We start from the raw sequence: 16,280 nt of genomic DNA on the forward strand, positions 1-16,280 counted from the left end.
TGACGCTCTCTTACTTCATTTTACCGTTCAGCTTCGCCACACGTTTCAAATATGGGAGTTCTCCCTCTTTGCTTTCTCTCTCTGAAAATTTCTTTGGGACCGGCTAGCAAAACTACCAAAATGAGCGTGGCGACGAACGTGTTAAATTGCTGGAAAAAACAGCAAACGTGAATGCTGGTTTCCAGCAATTCAATTGCTGGAGAATCAGCAATCCAGATTGCTGGAAACCAGCTATATCTTTCAGAACATTCGGTTGTATTTGGTATCAAATTAATATTTCAATTCAAAATTAAATATTGGATACTGGCTGTGGTATGACAAGAAATAAATAACAATTATTTTCTTCCATTTTTCATGTATGTATTTATTCCCAAAATCACATATTATTTTAATGTACAAACATTGGGATGTTCATCCGCCACCTAAAATAGAGTTTTGATTAGTATTGGTAATTGATTAGTGATTAGTAATTAATTTTTCATGAAATATTTACCTATCTTTTTAATACTCACCCTTGGCTTAATGCCTCGTTGCTGAAATATAGAAGAAAATAAGAATAATTGTATTAATCTTATCAAAGTTCGTGAAATAAAGTCTCACCTTGCTTCAGCGTACGAAAACAAACAGACTCCAATTTGACAATTCGATTCCTGTTTTTACAGCAAACTTGATTAATTGCCGGAAAGTCCAGCAATTTGAAAACCGATTGCTGGTTTTTCAACAAAAATAACAACAACACAACCGAATGCTGGAAAAACCAGCAATTTGAAAACCGATTGCTGGTTTCCAGCAAAAATTAGGATTGCTGAAAATTTCCAGCAAATTTTTTGGCTGGAAATCGAGGCAAAAATTTACTGTGTAAAATGCCTCACATAGTAATAGAGTACAACACACTTCGTATAGATTGTGTCTTAAGCTGTCAATCGATGTTCAAATCTCTGAGCATCGTATAAGACTGCAAAACACATCGCTTAAAGGGTGACTTATATCGCCAATCGATCGTCGGATTGATGCAAATCGTACAAGAGTTCTACACACATCGTATAAATGGTGATTCGTACAACAAACCATCAATGTAACATAACGTACCAAAGTGTATCAAACATCGTAATATGATCTTAAATGATGCAGTCGAAGTCGTAAATCAGAAAATAATCAAAACATGTACGTATATCGCCTCCACTTTTGGTAGGTATATGCTTTTTCCTAACGTTTTATACGATGATTATTGTCGACAAAGATGTACGTATATCTTTTGATATACCTACCAAATTTTTGACTGGGCGGTTTTGTGCTATTCGGGTTGTCAACTGGCAGCGCAGATGGAACGAGGATGAGTCGGGTCGGTGGCTTCACTCGATTATCCCAAAGGTAAGCCTTAAACCCTGGTTTAATAGATTGAACCTGTGTCGGGATTTTATTCGAATATTTCCCCGTCTCATGTCCAATCATTATTCCTTGAATACGGTACGCTGTCGAATAAATATTGCTGGCAGTAATTGATGCGGTTGCGGCCTAGGTTACCATGACATCGAGCATATTGTTTGTTCATGACAACCTTGTCGCCAGAGCGAACTTCATCGATTCCCATCGGACCCGAGAAAAACCACCCGGACCCGACGTTCTAGTGAGGGATGTGTTAGCTGTGATGGAATCGGACTATATTTTTGAATACACCTTTCCCTTAAAACTATTGATCTTCACCTATAATTCTTTTTATTTTCATATTTCTCTGTCTACCATCTTTTTTCTTCAAAAAGTGAACTAGATGCAGGGGTGCCAGGTGGTTTCGTCAAAAATCAGGACAACGCGAAGTTAAAAATCAGGATTTTACAGGTGCTGTAAACGCCTTGATTTATTCAACAACAGTACGCAGCTTGTTTGCTGGCATGTAGTTCATATCCGAAAACACTATTCAAATATCATCTGAACCGAAGATTACCATCTGTTCAATGGATTTATCTATTTTATAACCTACTAGCTGACCCGGTGTGCTTTGCTACACCTTTCAGAGTCAAAGGGGCCGTCCACATACCACGTGGACAACTTAAGGGGGGGGAGGGGGTATGGAAATGTCCACGCTTGTCCACGGAGAGGGGGGTAGGTGTTTGGGTCATGTCCACGTGGACATACTTACTTTCAAAATATTTTCTTAAGGTGAATAAATCTGAAGATGTTTAAATCAAAATCTTAAAATTGCAAAGCTTTCCAATTTAAGTTTGAACAATTAGTAGCTACAATTGATAAATATGATAAATTAGAAATTTAATTTTTTTAAAATTATTTTATGTCAGGAAATTATTATTCAGTTTTTTTTTAAATCAGCCATGTCAATAACACAAAGGCAAAAAGTGGTGTTTTCTAACTGTCAAATTATAGGTATTTAAAGAAAACTATTTCAAATCTGTCCACGTGGACATCCGGGGAGGGGGTAGGGGTTTGCCAAATGTCCACGCTTGTCCACGGAGGGGGAGGAGGGGGTCAAAAATCTAATTTTTCTGTCCACGTGGTATCTGAACGGCCCCAAATGATATTTTCAGAAATCATTCAAATTTTTATTGTTTTTGGTATTATTTTAAATCAAATTATGACGAAATTAATAAGCAACCACTTTAAAATGAGAGCTTCAGCTGGAGTTTCAAATTGCAACACAAACCATAACTTATAATCTGAATCTTGATTTATAAATTTGTTTTAAAGATCTGATAATTTTCATCTGTTTCCTTAAGTTTCGCCCTAAAAAAAAGGTCCCAAATTAATCGTTCGCAAATAATCCAACTTATAAAGTATGGTTGTTTTTGCTTGATATGTTCTGGATTTATGCTAAAAAACTGATTAGAGAGCCCCCCCCCCCCTGTCCTTCCCTTCACCCCCTGCTGAATGGAGATTGTAATCTTTAATAAATTTTTTTTTCGTTCCCAAAAATCCTCTTATATCAAATATAGTTCCATTGGTTGATAAGTATTTAAGCTTTACAACAAAAATTGTATGGAGCCCCTTTCTTTCTTTCCCTCTCTACACTGTAAAGTATAAGAGTATATGACAATCGTAGAAACATATCTCGTAACCAAGTACCTTTCCATGCCATAATTGTTTCCATTTGTTGGCTTCGTAAGCATAAATTGAGAACATATGCTAACAAAATTGTATTGGGCTCACCTCCCTCCTCCCATGTACCTTCTCACGGAAAGGAGGATGATGTGTCAAATAATCATAGAGCCATACCAACATGATTTTCCATGTTAAGTATTGTCCATTTCTCGGATTTTGTAAAATAAAAGTTAAATGTAAGCTTCCCTCCTCCCTTCCTATATTCCATTTCATGCCAAATTTGGTTTTATTTAAGTAGTAAATTTTTGAGTTATGTATAAACTTAAAAGAGAGTACCATCCCCCTTTCCGTTCTCCCCTTTCAATAGAGGGGTGATAACTTAATATTCATAAAAGTATTTTTCGTACTCAAATACTTTTTTGATTATTATGATGAAATTTGGTTTCATTTGCTGGATTAATTCTCGAGTTATGCAAAAAAAAATGGAAACCCTCCCTTCTTCCTTTATATCTTACCGCTTAAAAGGTACGGCTTCAATTTATAATAGAAACATTTCTCGTATCCAAATACACTCACATGTCAAATTGTCAATTGTTCAATTTGCTTGATCAGCTCTCCAGTTATACTGAAAATTGTAAGGGAGACCTCGCCTCCCCCTTTTCATCCACCTCTTCGAAAGAGTGAGGGATACCAAATATTCATAGAAGCATTTCTCGTACCCAAATATCGTTCCATGCCAAATTTGGTTCCATTTGCTGTTGTAGTTCTTGAGTTATGCAGTAAAAATTGTATGAAACTCCCCTCCCTCTATCCTTCCTCCCCGCTGTAAGAAGGAAGGGGCAAAAATTATCCATTACAAGATTCGGAACTCTAGGGAAAATCGACGGACAAAATCAAAAAGCGCCACCATCAAATGCTGCGGCAGAAATGCAACTATTTAGTAAAACACGCTAAGGAAAAAAACCAATTTATATTACACGGTCGGAAATAACTAGCAGTTTGAGGGTTCATTTGCACGACAAACATACTGAGGTCTTTCTCTAAGTGGTCTTGGCTCTCAAGAATTAGCACGTTTTTTCGCTATCAGAGTCTTCAATCGCTAATCAAAGCTTTTTTTCCTTGGGGGCTGTTCAGATACCACTTGGACAGATAAATGAGATTTTAGACCCCCTCCTCCCAGCCGTGGACAAGCGTGGAAATTTGGCAAATCCCAACCCCCGTCCACGGATGTGCACGTGGACAGATTTGATTTTTTTTTTCAAATCTAATTTGAGTGTTAGAAAACATTACTTTTTGCTTTTTTGTTATTGAAATGGCTGATTTGAAAAAAAAACGAATAAGCACTTCCTAATATTAAATCATTTTAAAAGTTTTTAATTTCTAAATTATCATATTTAGGGGAGATGGGGGCATAATGGCCACCTTAAGGAAAACGGTTATTTAACCATAGAAAATAGCTATAATATGGAGGTTACATTATTGTTTCGTGTTCAGACACTTGAAAAGCCTATTCCCTAACGGGCTGAAACGTGAAAAACTAGATGAAAACGTTAAAAAATGCATTTTAAAAAATTTTGCCAAAAGCTGAAAACCAGCCACTGTGGAGGCATAATGAGAACCCCCCCTGAGGCAGTATGAGCACCATTAATCAGAGCAAGATGTGCGTTTTTGCCGGGGAATCTAGCAGCGAATTCAATTCGATGAAGTCAGGTGAGTCGTAGATTCATCAAACAAAGCAATAACAAAATAATCTAGGTCTGTTTGTAGAATACAAACAATTCACGCACGCTCATACATTATGGGCTTTGTTCGGAGGATGATGCTACTAGCCGTATAATGTAACAAAAAAAAATCGATGATGAATTGTGAATGGAAAAAAATCACCTCGAACAGAAATCTAACTCTAGTCTTTTGATTACCTCTCCGACACCTTACCAATAGGCTAAATTGTCGGATGAAAACTAGTCAAGGTGTGGCGCTATAAATCAATTTTAATTCGCTGCTAGATTCTACGGCAGAAAATGCTCATCATGCCTCGATAATATGGTGCTCTATATGCCCCTAGTCAACAAATTTAAGAAAAACGTGTTTTAAAATTGATAAAAGTGAAAAATCAAAAACTTTTTGATGGAAAAAATTGAGAAACAATGTGTACATCATGTTGCAATGCGTACATTATAGATCAAGGTTATTTTAAGATCATAAGAGCTTATTTCGTGGTGCTCAAAAATTATAATATTTTCGTAACTTGAGAACCAAGTTAGTTTTTTTTAAATATCTCTGTAAAGATGATAAGGAGATTCCTTTTTTTGTGAAAAATTAATACTATGGGAAGTACGAAACAAATCCTCATGAAAATTTATTTAAGAAAATACGCACTTTCGTAGAAAAGCGTAGTTCTCATTATGCCTCGGGTGCTCGTTATGCCCTCATCTCCCCTATCACATGCTTTCAAGTGGCTGCTAGTTGTTCACATTTAAACCGGAAAGCTTAGCAAATTTAAGATTTTGATTTAAACATCTTAATAAAACTAGATAAAATTTATCAGCATTTGAATGAATTAAAAAATTAAATTAAAATCTTGGAAAAAAATCTGTATAATATATCTTGGCCCTTAATCGCAATATCCTTAGCGCTGTTCCTTGGAATTTGGAATCAATGATCAGGCTCAACGAGATATGCAATACAAATTAGTTACCTGTTTTGATTGAAGATTTTTTTATTGAGGAATCTGAATGCGCAAAAACGAGTGAGGTTCTCAATTAAATTGAGTCAGTGGCATAGTTTTTTTTTTCAAAAATTTATGAAAGTATGTCAGAGTGCATTTTGCAAAAGTATTCCAAAATTGATTAAAAGCATATTACAGTGCATTTTAAGCCCCCCGGAACGAGGGGTACAAGTGAAAAAATCAATTATCGAGAAATGTTGACCTTTTCTGTCAGTAGATGGTGTTAAGGTTTGTTAAAGGATTGTCCGTTGGCATTTATATGCAAAATTTTAAGAGCTAGATATCTTTGAATATATTATTTTTGGAAGGGGTCTCAAACATTAGAACATGTCACGTTCCCAAATCTCGCCCATGCCAAGGTTGGTTCCATTCAAGGATTGAAAAACTCACTCAAACGAGCGACGGAGCCTGCATCGCTCCGATTTTTGCTCATAAAAATGCCCTGGAACGCGAATGAGGTGTGAGTGAGAATCTCCTGTTCTCACGAATCAAGCCCGACCAAAACGAAAACACGACCAAGTCTCCTGATTCCTTTTTGCCTTGCTTCCTTCTCCGCACACAAAATCTAGCATCAACCCGACGGTTGCGTAGCAGCGAGCCGATTCATGAAACTTTTTACCAACCCGCTCATGAGCCGTGTTAGTAATGGTATTATTCTTTCCCGTGGAAAAATGTTCGTTCCTTTGCCTTGAGCTTGAACAAACACTAACAGCAACAAAGATGATGCCAAGCCGTGTTGGCTGTAAACACGCGTTGGCCAAAAGGAATGGAAAAAAAGAAGAACACTGTGCATACGGCCGGCACATCCAATCCATTTTAGTGATATTATTATTCTTTTCAGGAAAATATGCCGAGCCAAAAGAATCGTTTTGCTCCTTGCTAGTGCTGTTATTATTGCTTCCTACAAAGAATGTGCGTCACTTTTTGAAGCTACGAGCTTGAAAAAGCATCAATAACATCAACAGCAACAGTGTGCACTTGTGTAGGCCAAGTCAATCTTTAAACGATCGGTGCCGGGACGGTACGGACGGTTTGTCTCTGAGAAGGACGAGCCGAAAGATTCCTTATTCTTTTTTTTCTTCCTACTTTTTTCTTCTGAACTGGCGTACTTCCTTCCCTAAACAGACAGCAAGCTCGGTATCAAAATTCTCATGAAGCAAATTCGAGTCTCTCGTGATCCCGTTTCCCAGACTCGCTCATGAATATTTTTTAATACGAGCAGCATAGAAACCGCCGTCGTAGAATCGTTTTTGTTGCTGTTCGTGATTGTATTGAACAGAAACGAATAGCGAGCCGGCGGCGAAGCATTTTCGTGTGCGTTTCGAGGAGTGAGCGATTTTTATAGTCCTTGGTTCCATTTGCTTAATTACTTTCTTAGTTATGTTGAAAACTATAAAAGAGGCCCCTCCTCCTTTATATCTCCCTACTGGAAAGAGGGAGGGGTCTCAAATAATCATAGAAATATTTTTCGTATCCAAATACCCTCCCATGCCAAATTTGGTTCCATTTGCTTTATTAGTTTTTGAACTACATAAAAAATATGAAAGAGGCCCCCTCCCCCTTTCTACAAAAAAGGGGGAGGGGTCTCAAATAATCATAGAAATATTTTTCGTATCCCAATACCTTCCCATGCCAAATTTGGATCCAATATCTTGATTAGTTCTCGAGTTATATGAAAAATTGTAAGGTAGCCCTCTCCCCCCTTCCTATCACGCCACTTAAAGGAGGGAGGGGTACCAAATATTCATAGAAATATTCCTCGTTCCCAAATACCACCACATGCCAAATATGATACCATTTGCTTGATAGGTTCTCGAGTTATGCAAAAAATTGTCTTTTGTTTGGGAGGCCCCTCCCCCCCTTCATGAGAGAGGGAGGGGTCTCAAACCACAATAGGAACCTTCCTCTGCCTCCAATACCCCCACCTGCCAAGTTTCACGCAAATCGGTTCTGTAGTTTCTGAGTCTATAGGGAACAGACAGACAGACAGACCGACAGACAGACAGACAGACAGACAGAAATTCATTTTTATATATATAGATTTATTCGATTTTCTCATAGTATAACTACAAATTCGACCATATTCAAAAAGTTTTTATGAAAATCAGGACATTTTAGGGACAAATTTTCCAAAATCAGGACAACTCGACAGTTTTTGAAAAATCAGGACGGTCTCTCGAAAATCAGAACAAATCCTGATAAATCAGGACACCTGGCACCTCTGACTAGATGTGAGCACACAATTGTAACCAAAAAAAACCGTTTCAAATAGATTTTGCATAGAATAAAAACACTACAAAAATCAGTGTACGGTCGATCAAATGTTTACAGAATTCCGAAATTTTCGTTTGTCACTATATTAGTTTTGTTCGTATTTTTTTATATAATTGCATATCAATTTAAGGTACGAGGCTTCGTAGGCTGCCATAAAATGTTGGAAAGTGGATTGTATCTTATTGTTTGCTTAGCTTTCAATCATTGGCACACTGGAATTGAAGAATCTTTTACGTATCCTCAATGTGTTTTGGCAATCCACAGTTCAAAATATTTGCTATATGAGCAAATATCGCCTCCAACATACGTTCTTGCGGATGCCATTATAAGCCTTACACTAACTAAAGGGCAACGCCACGAAGGTCGCGAAGGCATGACAGCGTACTATTTAACAAAGGTAGTATACGAAGCACTTTGTATACTTCACCTTTCTAAAAAATTCTTGTTTCTTCTAGGGCTGGGCAGGACTTGTTGTTATGGTAGAAAACCGCCATGAAAATCGATGGATACATGTCAAGTGTGACTGTCAGGAAAGTTACAACGTAGTGTCTACTCGTGGAGAGTTGAAAACTATCGATTCTGTTCCGCCATTGCAAAGACAGGTATGTATTTAACACTTTTACAGATCTGATATTGAGTCGTTTTTTTGCGAGTTAAAAAAATTTTAATCAACTTCGCTCATAAAAACCCATGCCCATCAAAGAATATTTAAATAAGGTAGTGCCGAAAGCGATATTGGATTGTTTGTGACGTTACGAAAACGATTGTATCGAAAATTTATATGAGAATGGCAGAAATATTAAAGTAAAACATGCTTGAGAACGCAAATGTAGTCCGATTTCTTTTTGATTGTGTTGTACAGCCTCTTTTTGATTATGTTATGGAGTTTGTATGCAGTGTCATCTTGAATCCAAAACGTCCAAAAATGAAAAAAAAATCAACATTGAAAATATCTGGCTGGTAATTTTTGAGTGTTCAACTGGTTGGCATGATTTTTATCCAACCGGTAATTGTTAACTCAGTTTGATAAAATACCAGCAAAAGATTGTGGTTTCGTTAGTAATAGTTGTTTTTGATTACTTTATGTAAAAAGGAGCTAAAACTGAACAGACTTGAACATTTTCATGGAATAGTTTGAACCAAGTAAAGTTTTGCAAATTTGAGTTGGGAAAATTCAGCATTTTCTCCAACTTCCAAAGTCTATTTTATGGAAATATTTCACGAAAATCTAACTTTGTTATTACCAATCTTGAAGAACAAAAATCTTTCTAGAATAACATGCTTACAAAGTGATAAATTTCCAGCAGATTCTTCGAGTTATAAACGAAAAATGCGAGTTTCTTTCACGGAAAATAAAAAAAAGGTAAAATTTACCTTTTTGCGAGGTGAGTTTTTTCCACCCCTCTTTCGAGGTAAATTTTACCTTTTTTTCATTCACCTAGCAAAAAGGTAAATTTTACCTTTTTTCAATTTACCTAGCAAAAAGGTAAATTTTACCTTTTCCGCATTCACCTAGCAAAATAGTAAATAATTTCCCATTTACTGATTTTAAAGGTAAATGCTGGTTGGTTTGATTGTTTTCTTCAATAAGAATTAAGAAAATACAAAATTCTTTCAAAAATGATATTTATTGGAGATAAATAGGGACTGGTAATTCGGCTTCGCGTTCTTCTGAGCCGCTATGGCCGCTGAATCCACCTGCGTTGCGTACATTCATGGCCTCCTCCGTTCGACTAATCCGGTCAGGTTCGGCTTTTCCGGCTGGAGGATGACGTGGAATACACCTCAAAGCTCTATGGGCCGATCTGAAACAAAATCAATAGTATTATGACGAGAACCAGCACAACTAAATGATATTCAAGAACACTTACCATTCTATTCCGATTTTCACATATTAGGCACAAAGCAAAACTTGTTCCTAGAATGACAAAACAGCTTAACCTCAATGAACGGGTTCGGCGAATAGTTACTTTTTTTTTAGAAGAATTGTACCGTTTTGTTTAGCTCAATCCAGGTTAATTACACCTTGCTACGAGGTAAATTTTACCTTATTTGGATTTACCTTTTTCTCTAGGTGAATTATACTTTTTTATCGAGCTCAATTCAGATCAATTACACCTCGCTACGAGGTAAGTTTTACCTTATTTGGATTTACCTTTTTTCTCGCTGAATTTTACCTTTTTTCCAACCTCGATTCAGGTAAATTTTATTGTCGCTGAATCCCCAAACCGGAGTTATCGTCAATGAGCGCTGGCGACACTCACTGGCGACAAGTTATTATCAGGACGTGTACAACTTCGGGTGTGTTCTTATACCAAAGATTTTTTATTTCAAAGGAAAGTGCCCCAAAAACAAGGATTTTTTCCTTTGGTTTTGGTATAAATAAAAAATCCTTTGGTTCAAATGCATTTTCCTCTGTTTCAAAGATTTTTTCTTTTGAAAAATCTTAGATTCAAAATATTAATGCTTTGATACAAAAACCAGTTTCATTTGATTTAAAGTTATTATCTTTGCTCAAAGGTAATTTAGATATAGATTTAAAAACATTTATTCATTGAACCATTTTCCGTTTATTCCAATTGGAAGATTTTTACCCTGTTGTTTCGAAGTTCCTATTAGGAGTTTGAATAGTAAAAAGATACAATTTTAGTTCTTAAATTCTTTTTTATTCACAAACACATAAAACACTGGTTCACTATAACTGAGAAGGGTCTTGATATCGTTGACAAAGTTTCGCATTCTCCGTGGGCCGGTCAATAAACTTCCGAAAGCCACTCCAGCTGCTGGCTGGTCCGACTGGTGATTCCCGTTGAAGATTGGGCCGAAAAAATACGACCGCGGGATTTGGGGAGGTGTTACTTTGCGCAGCTTTCTCCATGTTCGAGGGACTTGGAAATCCATCCGTCGGCCGTGGTCCTGTAACTATACAAGCGTTTTATAAAATCTTGAATTCTGTCTGTCTGTCTGTCTGTCTGTCTGTCTGTCTGTCTGTCTGTCTGTCTGTCTGTCTGTCTGTCTGTCTGTCTGTCTGTCTGTCTGTCTGTCTGTCTGTCTGTCTGTCTGTCTGTCTGTCTGTCTGTCTGTCTGTCTGTCTGTCTGTCTGTCTGTCTGTCTGTCTGTCTGTCTGTCTGTCTGTCTGTCTGTCTGTCTGTCTGTCTGTCTGTCTGTCTGTCTGTCTGTCTGTCTGTCTGTCTGTCTGTCTGTCTGTCTGTCTGTCTGTCTGTCTGTCTGTCTGTCTGTCTGTCTGTCTGTCTGTCTGTCTGTCTGTCTGTCTGTCTGTCTGTCTGTCTGTCTGTCTGTCTGTCTGTCTGTCTGTCTGTCTGTCTGTCTGTCTGTCTGTCTGTCTGTCTGTCTGTCTGTCTGTCTGTCTGTCTGTCTGTCTGTCTGTCTGTCTGTCTGTCTGTCTGTCTGTCTGTCTGTCTGTCTGTCTGTCTGTCTGTCTGTCTGTCTGTCTGTCTGTCTGTCTGTCTGTCTGTCTGTCTGTCTGTCTGTCTGTCTGTCTGTCTGTCTGTCTGTCTGTCTGTCTGTCTGTCTGTCTGTCTGTCTGTCTGTCTGTCTGTCTGTCTGTCTGTCTGTCTGTCTGTCTGTCTGTCTGTCTGTCTGTCTGTCTGTCTGTCTGTCTGTCTGTCTGTCTGTCTGTCTGTCTGTCTGTCTGTCTGTCTGTCTGTCTGTCTGTCTGTCTGTCTGTCTGTCTGTCTGTCTGTCTGTCTGTCTGTCTGTCTGTCTGTCTGTCTGTCTGTCTGTCTGTCTGTCTGTCTGTCTGTCTGTCTGTCTGTCTGTCTGTCTGTCTGTCTGTCTGTCTGTCTGTCTGTCTGTCTGTCTGTCTGTCTGTCTGTCTGTCTGTCTGTCTGTCTGTCTGTCTGTCTGTCTGTCTGTCTGTCTGTCTGTCTGTCTGTCTGTCTGTCTGTCTGTCTGTCTGTCTGTCTGTCTGTCTGTCTGTCTGTCTGTCTGTCTGTCTGTCTGTCTGTCTGTCTGTCTGTCTGTCTGTCTGTCTGTCTGTCTGTCTGTCTGTCTGTCTGTCTGTCTGTCTGTCTGTCTGTCTGTCTGTCTGTCTGTCTGTCTGTCTGTCTGTCTGTCTGTCTGTCTGTCTGTCTGTCTGTCTGTCTGTCTGTCTGTCTGTCTGTCTGTCTGTCTGTCTGTCTGTCTGTCTGTCTGTCTGTCTGTCTGTCTGTCTGTCTGTCTGTCTGTCTGTCTGTCTGTCTGTCTGTCTGTCTGTCTGTCTGTCTGTCTGTCTGTCTGTCTGTCTGTCTGTCTGTCTGTCTGTCTGTCTGTCTGTCTGTCTGTCTGTCTGTCTGTCTGTCTGTCTGTCTGTCTGTCTGTCTGTCTGTCTGTCTGTCTGTCTGTCTGTCTGTCTGTCTGTCTGTCTGTCTGTCTGTCTGTCTGTCTGTCTGTCTGTCTGTCTGTCTGTCTGTCTGTCTGTCTGTCTGTCTGTCTGTCTGTCTGTCTGTCTGTCTGTCTGTCTGTCTGTCTGTCTGTCTGTCTGTCTGTCTGTCTGTCTGTCTGTCTGTCTGTCTGTCTGTCTGTCTGTCTGTCTGTCTGTCTGTCTGTCTGTCTGTCTGTCTGTCTGTCTGTCTGTCTGTCTGTCTGTCTGTCTGTCTGTCTGTCTGTCTGTCTGTCTGTCTGTCTGTCTGTCTGTCTGTCTGTCTGTCTGTCTGTCTGTCTGTCTGTCTGTCTGTCTGTCTGTCTGTCTGTCTGTCTGTCTGTCTGTCTGTCTGTCTGTCTGTCTGTCTGTCTGTCTGTCTGTCTGTCTGTCTGTCTGTCTGTCTGTCTGTCTGTCTGTCTGTCTGTCTGTCTGTCTGTCTGTCTGTCTGTCTGTCTGTCTGTCTGTCTGTCTGTCTGTCTGTCTGTCTGTCTGTCTGTCTGTCTGTCTGTCTGTCTGTCTGTCTGTCTGTCTGTCTGTCTGTCTGTCTGTCTGTCTGTCTGTCTGTCTGTCTGTCTGTCTGTCTGTCTGTCTGTCTGTCTGTCTGTCTGTCTGTCTGTCTGTCTGTCTGTCTGTCTGTCTGTCTGTCTGTCTGTCTGTCTGTCTGTCTGTCTGTCTGTCTGTCTGTCTGTCTGTCTGTCTGTCTGTCTGTCTGTCTGTCTGTCTGTCTGTCTGTCTGTCTGTCTGTCTGTCTGTCTGTCTGTCTGTCTGTCTGTCTGTCTGTCTGTCTGTCTGTCTGTCTGTCTGTCTGTCTGTCTGTCTGTCTGTCTGTCTGTCTGTCTGTCTGTCTGTCTGTCTGTCTGTCTGTCTGTCTGTCTGTCTGTCTGTCTGTCTGTCTGTCTGTCTGTCTGTCTGTCTGTCTGTCTGTCTGTCTGTCTGTCTGTCTGTCTGTCTGTCTGTCTGTCTGTCTGTCTGTCTGTCTGTCTGTCTGTCTGTCTGTCTGTCTGTCTGTCTGTCTGTCTGTCTGTCTGTCTGTCTGTCTGTCTGTCTGTCTGTCTGTCTGTCTGTCTGTCTGTCTGTCTGTCTGTCTGTCTGTCTGTCTGTCTGTCTGTCTGTCTGTCTGTCTGTCTGTCTGTCTGTCTGTCTGTCTGTCTGTCTGTCTGTCTGTCTGTCTGTCTGTCTGTCTGTCTGTCTGTCTGTCTGTCTGTCTGTCTGTCTGTCTGTCTGTCTGTCTGTCTGTCTGTCTGTCTGTCTGTCTGTCTGTCTGTCTGTCTGTCTGTCTGTCTGTCTGTCTGTCTGTCTGTCTGTCTGTCTGTCTGTCTGTCTGTCTGTCTGTCTGTCTGTCTGTCTGTCTGTCTGTCTGTCTGTCTGTCTGTCTGTCTGTCTGTCTGTCTGTCTGTCTGTCTGTCTGTCTGTCTGTCTGTCTGTCTGTCTGTCTGTCTGTCTGTCTGTCTGTCTGTCTGTCTGTCTGTCTGTCTGTCTGTCTGTCTGTCTGTCTGTCTGTCTGTCTGTCTGTCTGTCTGTCTGTCTGTCTGTCTGTCTGTCTGTCTGTCTGTCTGTCTGTCTGTCTGTCTGTCTGTCTGTCTGTCTGTCTGTCTGTCTGTCTGTCTGTCTGTCTGTCTGTCTGTCTGTCTGTCTGTCTGTCTGTCTGTCTGTCTGTCTGTCTGTCTGTCTGTCTGTCTGTCTGTCTGTCTGTCTGTCTGTCTGTCTGTCTGTCTGTCTGTCTGTCTGTCTGTCTGTCTGTCTGTCTGTCTGTCTGTCTGTCTGTCTGTCTGTCTGTCTGTCTGTCTGTCTGTCTGTCTGTCTGTCTGTCTGTCTGTCTGTCTGTCTGTCTGTCTGTCTGTCTGTCTGTCTGTCTGTCTGTCTGTCTGTCTGTCTGTCTGTCTGTCTGTCTGTCTGTCTGTCTGTCTGTCTGTCTGTCTGTCTGTCTGTCTGTCTGTCTGTCTGTCTGTCTGTCTGTCTGTCTGTCTGTCTGTCTGTCTGTCTGTCTGTCTGTCTGTCTGTCTGTCTGTCTGTCTGTCTGTCTGTCTGTCTGTCTGTCTGTCTGTCTGTCTGTCTGTCTGTCTGTCTGTCTGTCTGTCTGTCTGTCTGTCTGTCTGTCTGTCTGTCTGTCTGTCTGTCTGTCTGTCTGTCTGTCTGTCTGTCTGTCTGTCTGTCTGTCTGTCTGTCTGTCTGTCTGTCTGTCTGTCTGTCTGTCTGTCTGTCTGTCTGTCTGTCTGTCTGTCTGTCTGTCTGTCTGTCTGTCTGTCTGTCTGTCTGTCTGTCTGTCTGTCTGTCTGTCTGTCTGTCTGTCTGTCTGTCTGTCTGTCTGTCTGTCTGTCTGTCTGTCTGTCTGTCTGTCTGTCTGTCTGTCTGTCTGTCTGTCTGTCTGTCTGTCTGTCTGTCTGTCTGTCTGTCTGTCTGTCTGTCTGTCTGTCTGTCTGTCTGTCTGTCTGTCTGTCTGTCTGTCTGTCTGTCTGTCTGTCTGTCTGTCTGTCTGTCTGTTCCCTATAGACTCGGAAACTACTGAACCAATTTGCGTGAAACTTGGCAGGTGGGAGTATTGGAGGCAGGGGAAGGTTCCTATTATGGTTTGAGACCCCTCCCTCTCTCATGAAGGGAGGGAGGGGCCTCCCAAACAAAAGACAATTTTTTGCATAAGTCGAGAACCCATCAAGCAAATGGTATCAAATTTGGCATGGGTTGATATTTGGGAACGAGGAATATTTCTACCCCTCTACCCCTATTTGGTACCCCTCCCTCTTCTTAGTGGGATGATAGGAAGGGGGGAGGGGGGCTACCTTACAATTTTTCATATAACTCGAAAACTAATCAAGCTAATGGAACAAAATTTGGCATAGGAGGGTAGTGGAATACGAAAAATGGTTCTATGATTATTTCAAACCCCTCCCTCCTTCCATTGGAGATACAGGAAGAAGGAGGGGGGCCTTTAACCACTTTTTTATTGCATAGCTTGAAAACTATTTGGGCAAATGAAACCAAATTTGGCTAGGAAGGGTATATGGGTACGATAAACAGTTCTATGAATATTTGGTACCCCTCCCTCCTTCCAGTGAGGATAAAGAAAGGGGGGGGAGGGTGCTCCTTTACAATTTTTAGCATAACTGGATAAATAATCAAGCAAATGGCACCCAATTTGACGTGGGAAGGTATATGATTACGATAAATGTTTCTATGATATTTTGAGAACCTTTCGTCCTTCAAGTCGGAAATTTTAAGGGGGGAGGGTCCTCCCATATAATTTTTACATCCCTCGGGAACTTACTAAGCATATGGAATGAAATTTGGGTTGAGAGGGTATTTGAGCACAGGGAAGGTTTATGTGAATATTTGGTACTACTGCCTCCTTCCAGTGGGGTGATATGAAGGAGAGGGGGAGGGGGGGGGGGGGGCTCCTTTACAATTATTCGCATTACTCGAGAACTAATCAAGCAAATGGAAACAACTTTGGCATGGGAAAGCTTTGGCATGAATACGTAAAATGGTTATTAGCTTATTTGAGACTTCTTTCTCCTTCAATTGAGAATGCAGTTAGGGTAAGGTTGCCAGATTGCCCGGTTTTATCCGGTTTTGCCCGGATATTTAACACAAAATTTGACAGAAGTCCGGCCCGGCCCGGTTGCCCGGATTTCAGTTAAAATGCCCGGATTTTGCCTGGATTTATTCACTTTGTTGCAAAAACAAACAAAAAAAAAACAAATTTTGTCGTAATTTTTTTTTATTTATGCGTTAAAAACATTTTTTTTCGAACAAGTTTAGTAAAAAAACCATGAGAGTTTTTTTTTTGAAGCGTAAAATACGAACGAAAAACTGCTGATGAAAATTTTTTTTCATGTTTTTTTCCTCGATTTGTGTTGAGTAATTCAT

The 16,280-nt window shown here is 40.3% G+C and overlaps 1 protein-coding gene across 4 annotated transcripts in view; it reads left to right on the plus strand.

Moving 5' to 3' along the window:
* LOC129747123 (calpain-D) overlaps positions 1 to 16,280 on the plus strand; it is a 450,101-nt gene that overhangs the window by 313,475 nt on the left and 120,346 nt on the right. For 3 of the 4 annotated variants that reach the window (XM_055741165.1, XM_055741174.1, XM_055741159.1), the window contains exons 9-10: positions 8,184 to 8,450; positions 8,509 to 8,655. The exons of the other annotated variant lie outside the window; for it this stretch is intronic. In XM_055741165.1, coding sequence (XP_055597140.1) covers positions 8,184 to 8,450; positions 8,509 to 8,655 — 414 coding nt within the window. The remainder of the gene's footprint in view (positions 1 to 8,183; positions 8,451 to 8,508; positions 8,656 to 16,280) is intronic. 4 annotated transcript variants of the gene reach the window in all.

This window comes from Uranotaenia lowii, chromosome 1, assembly GCF_029784155.1.
Source record: "Uranotaenia lowii strain MFRU-FL chromosome 1, ASM2978415v1, whole genome shotgun sequence".
In the NCBI taxonomy this organism is placed as follows: Eukaryota; Metazoa; Arthropoda; class Insecta; order Diptera; family Culicidae; genus Uranotaenia; species Uranotaenia lowii.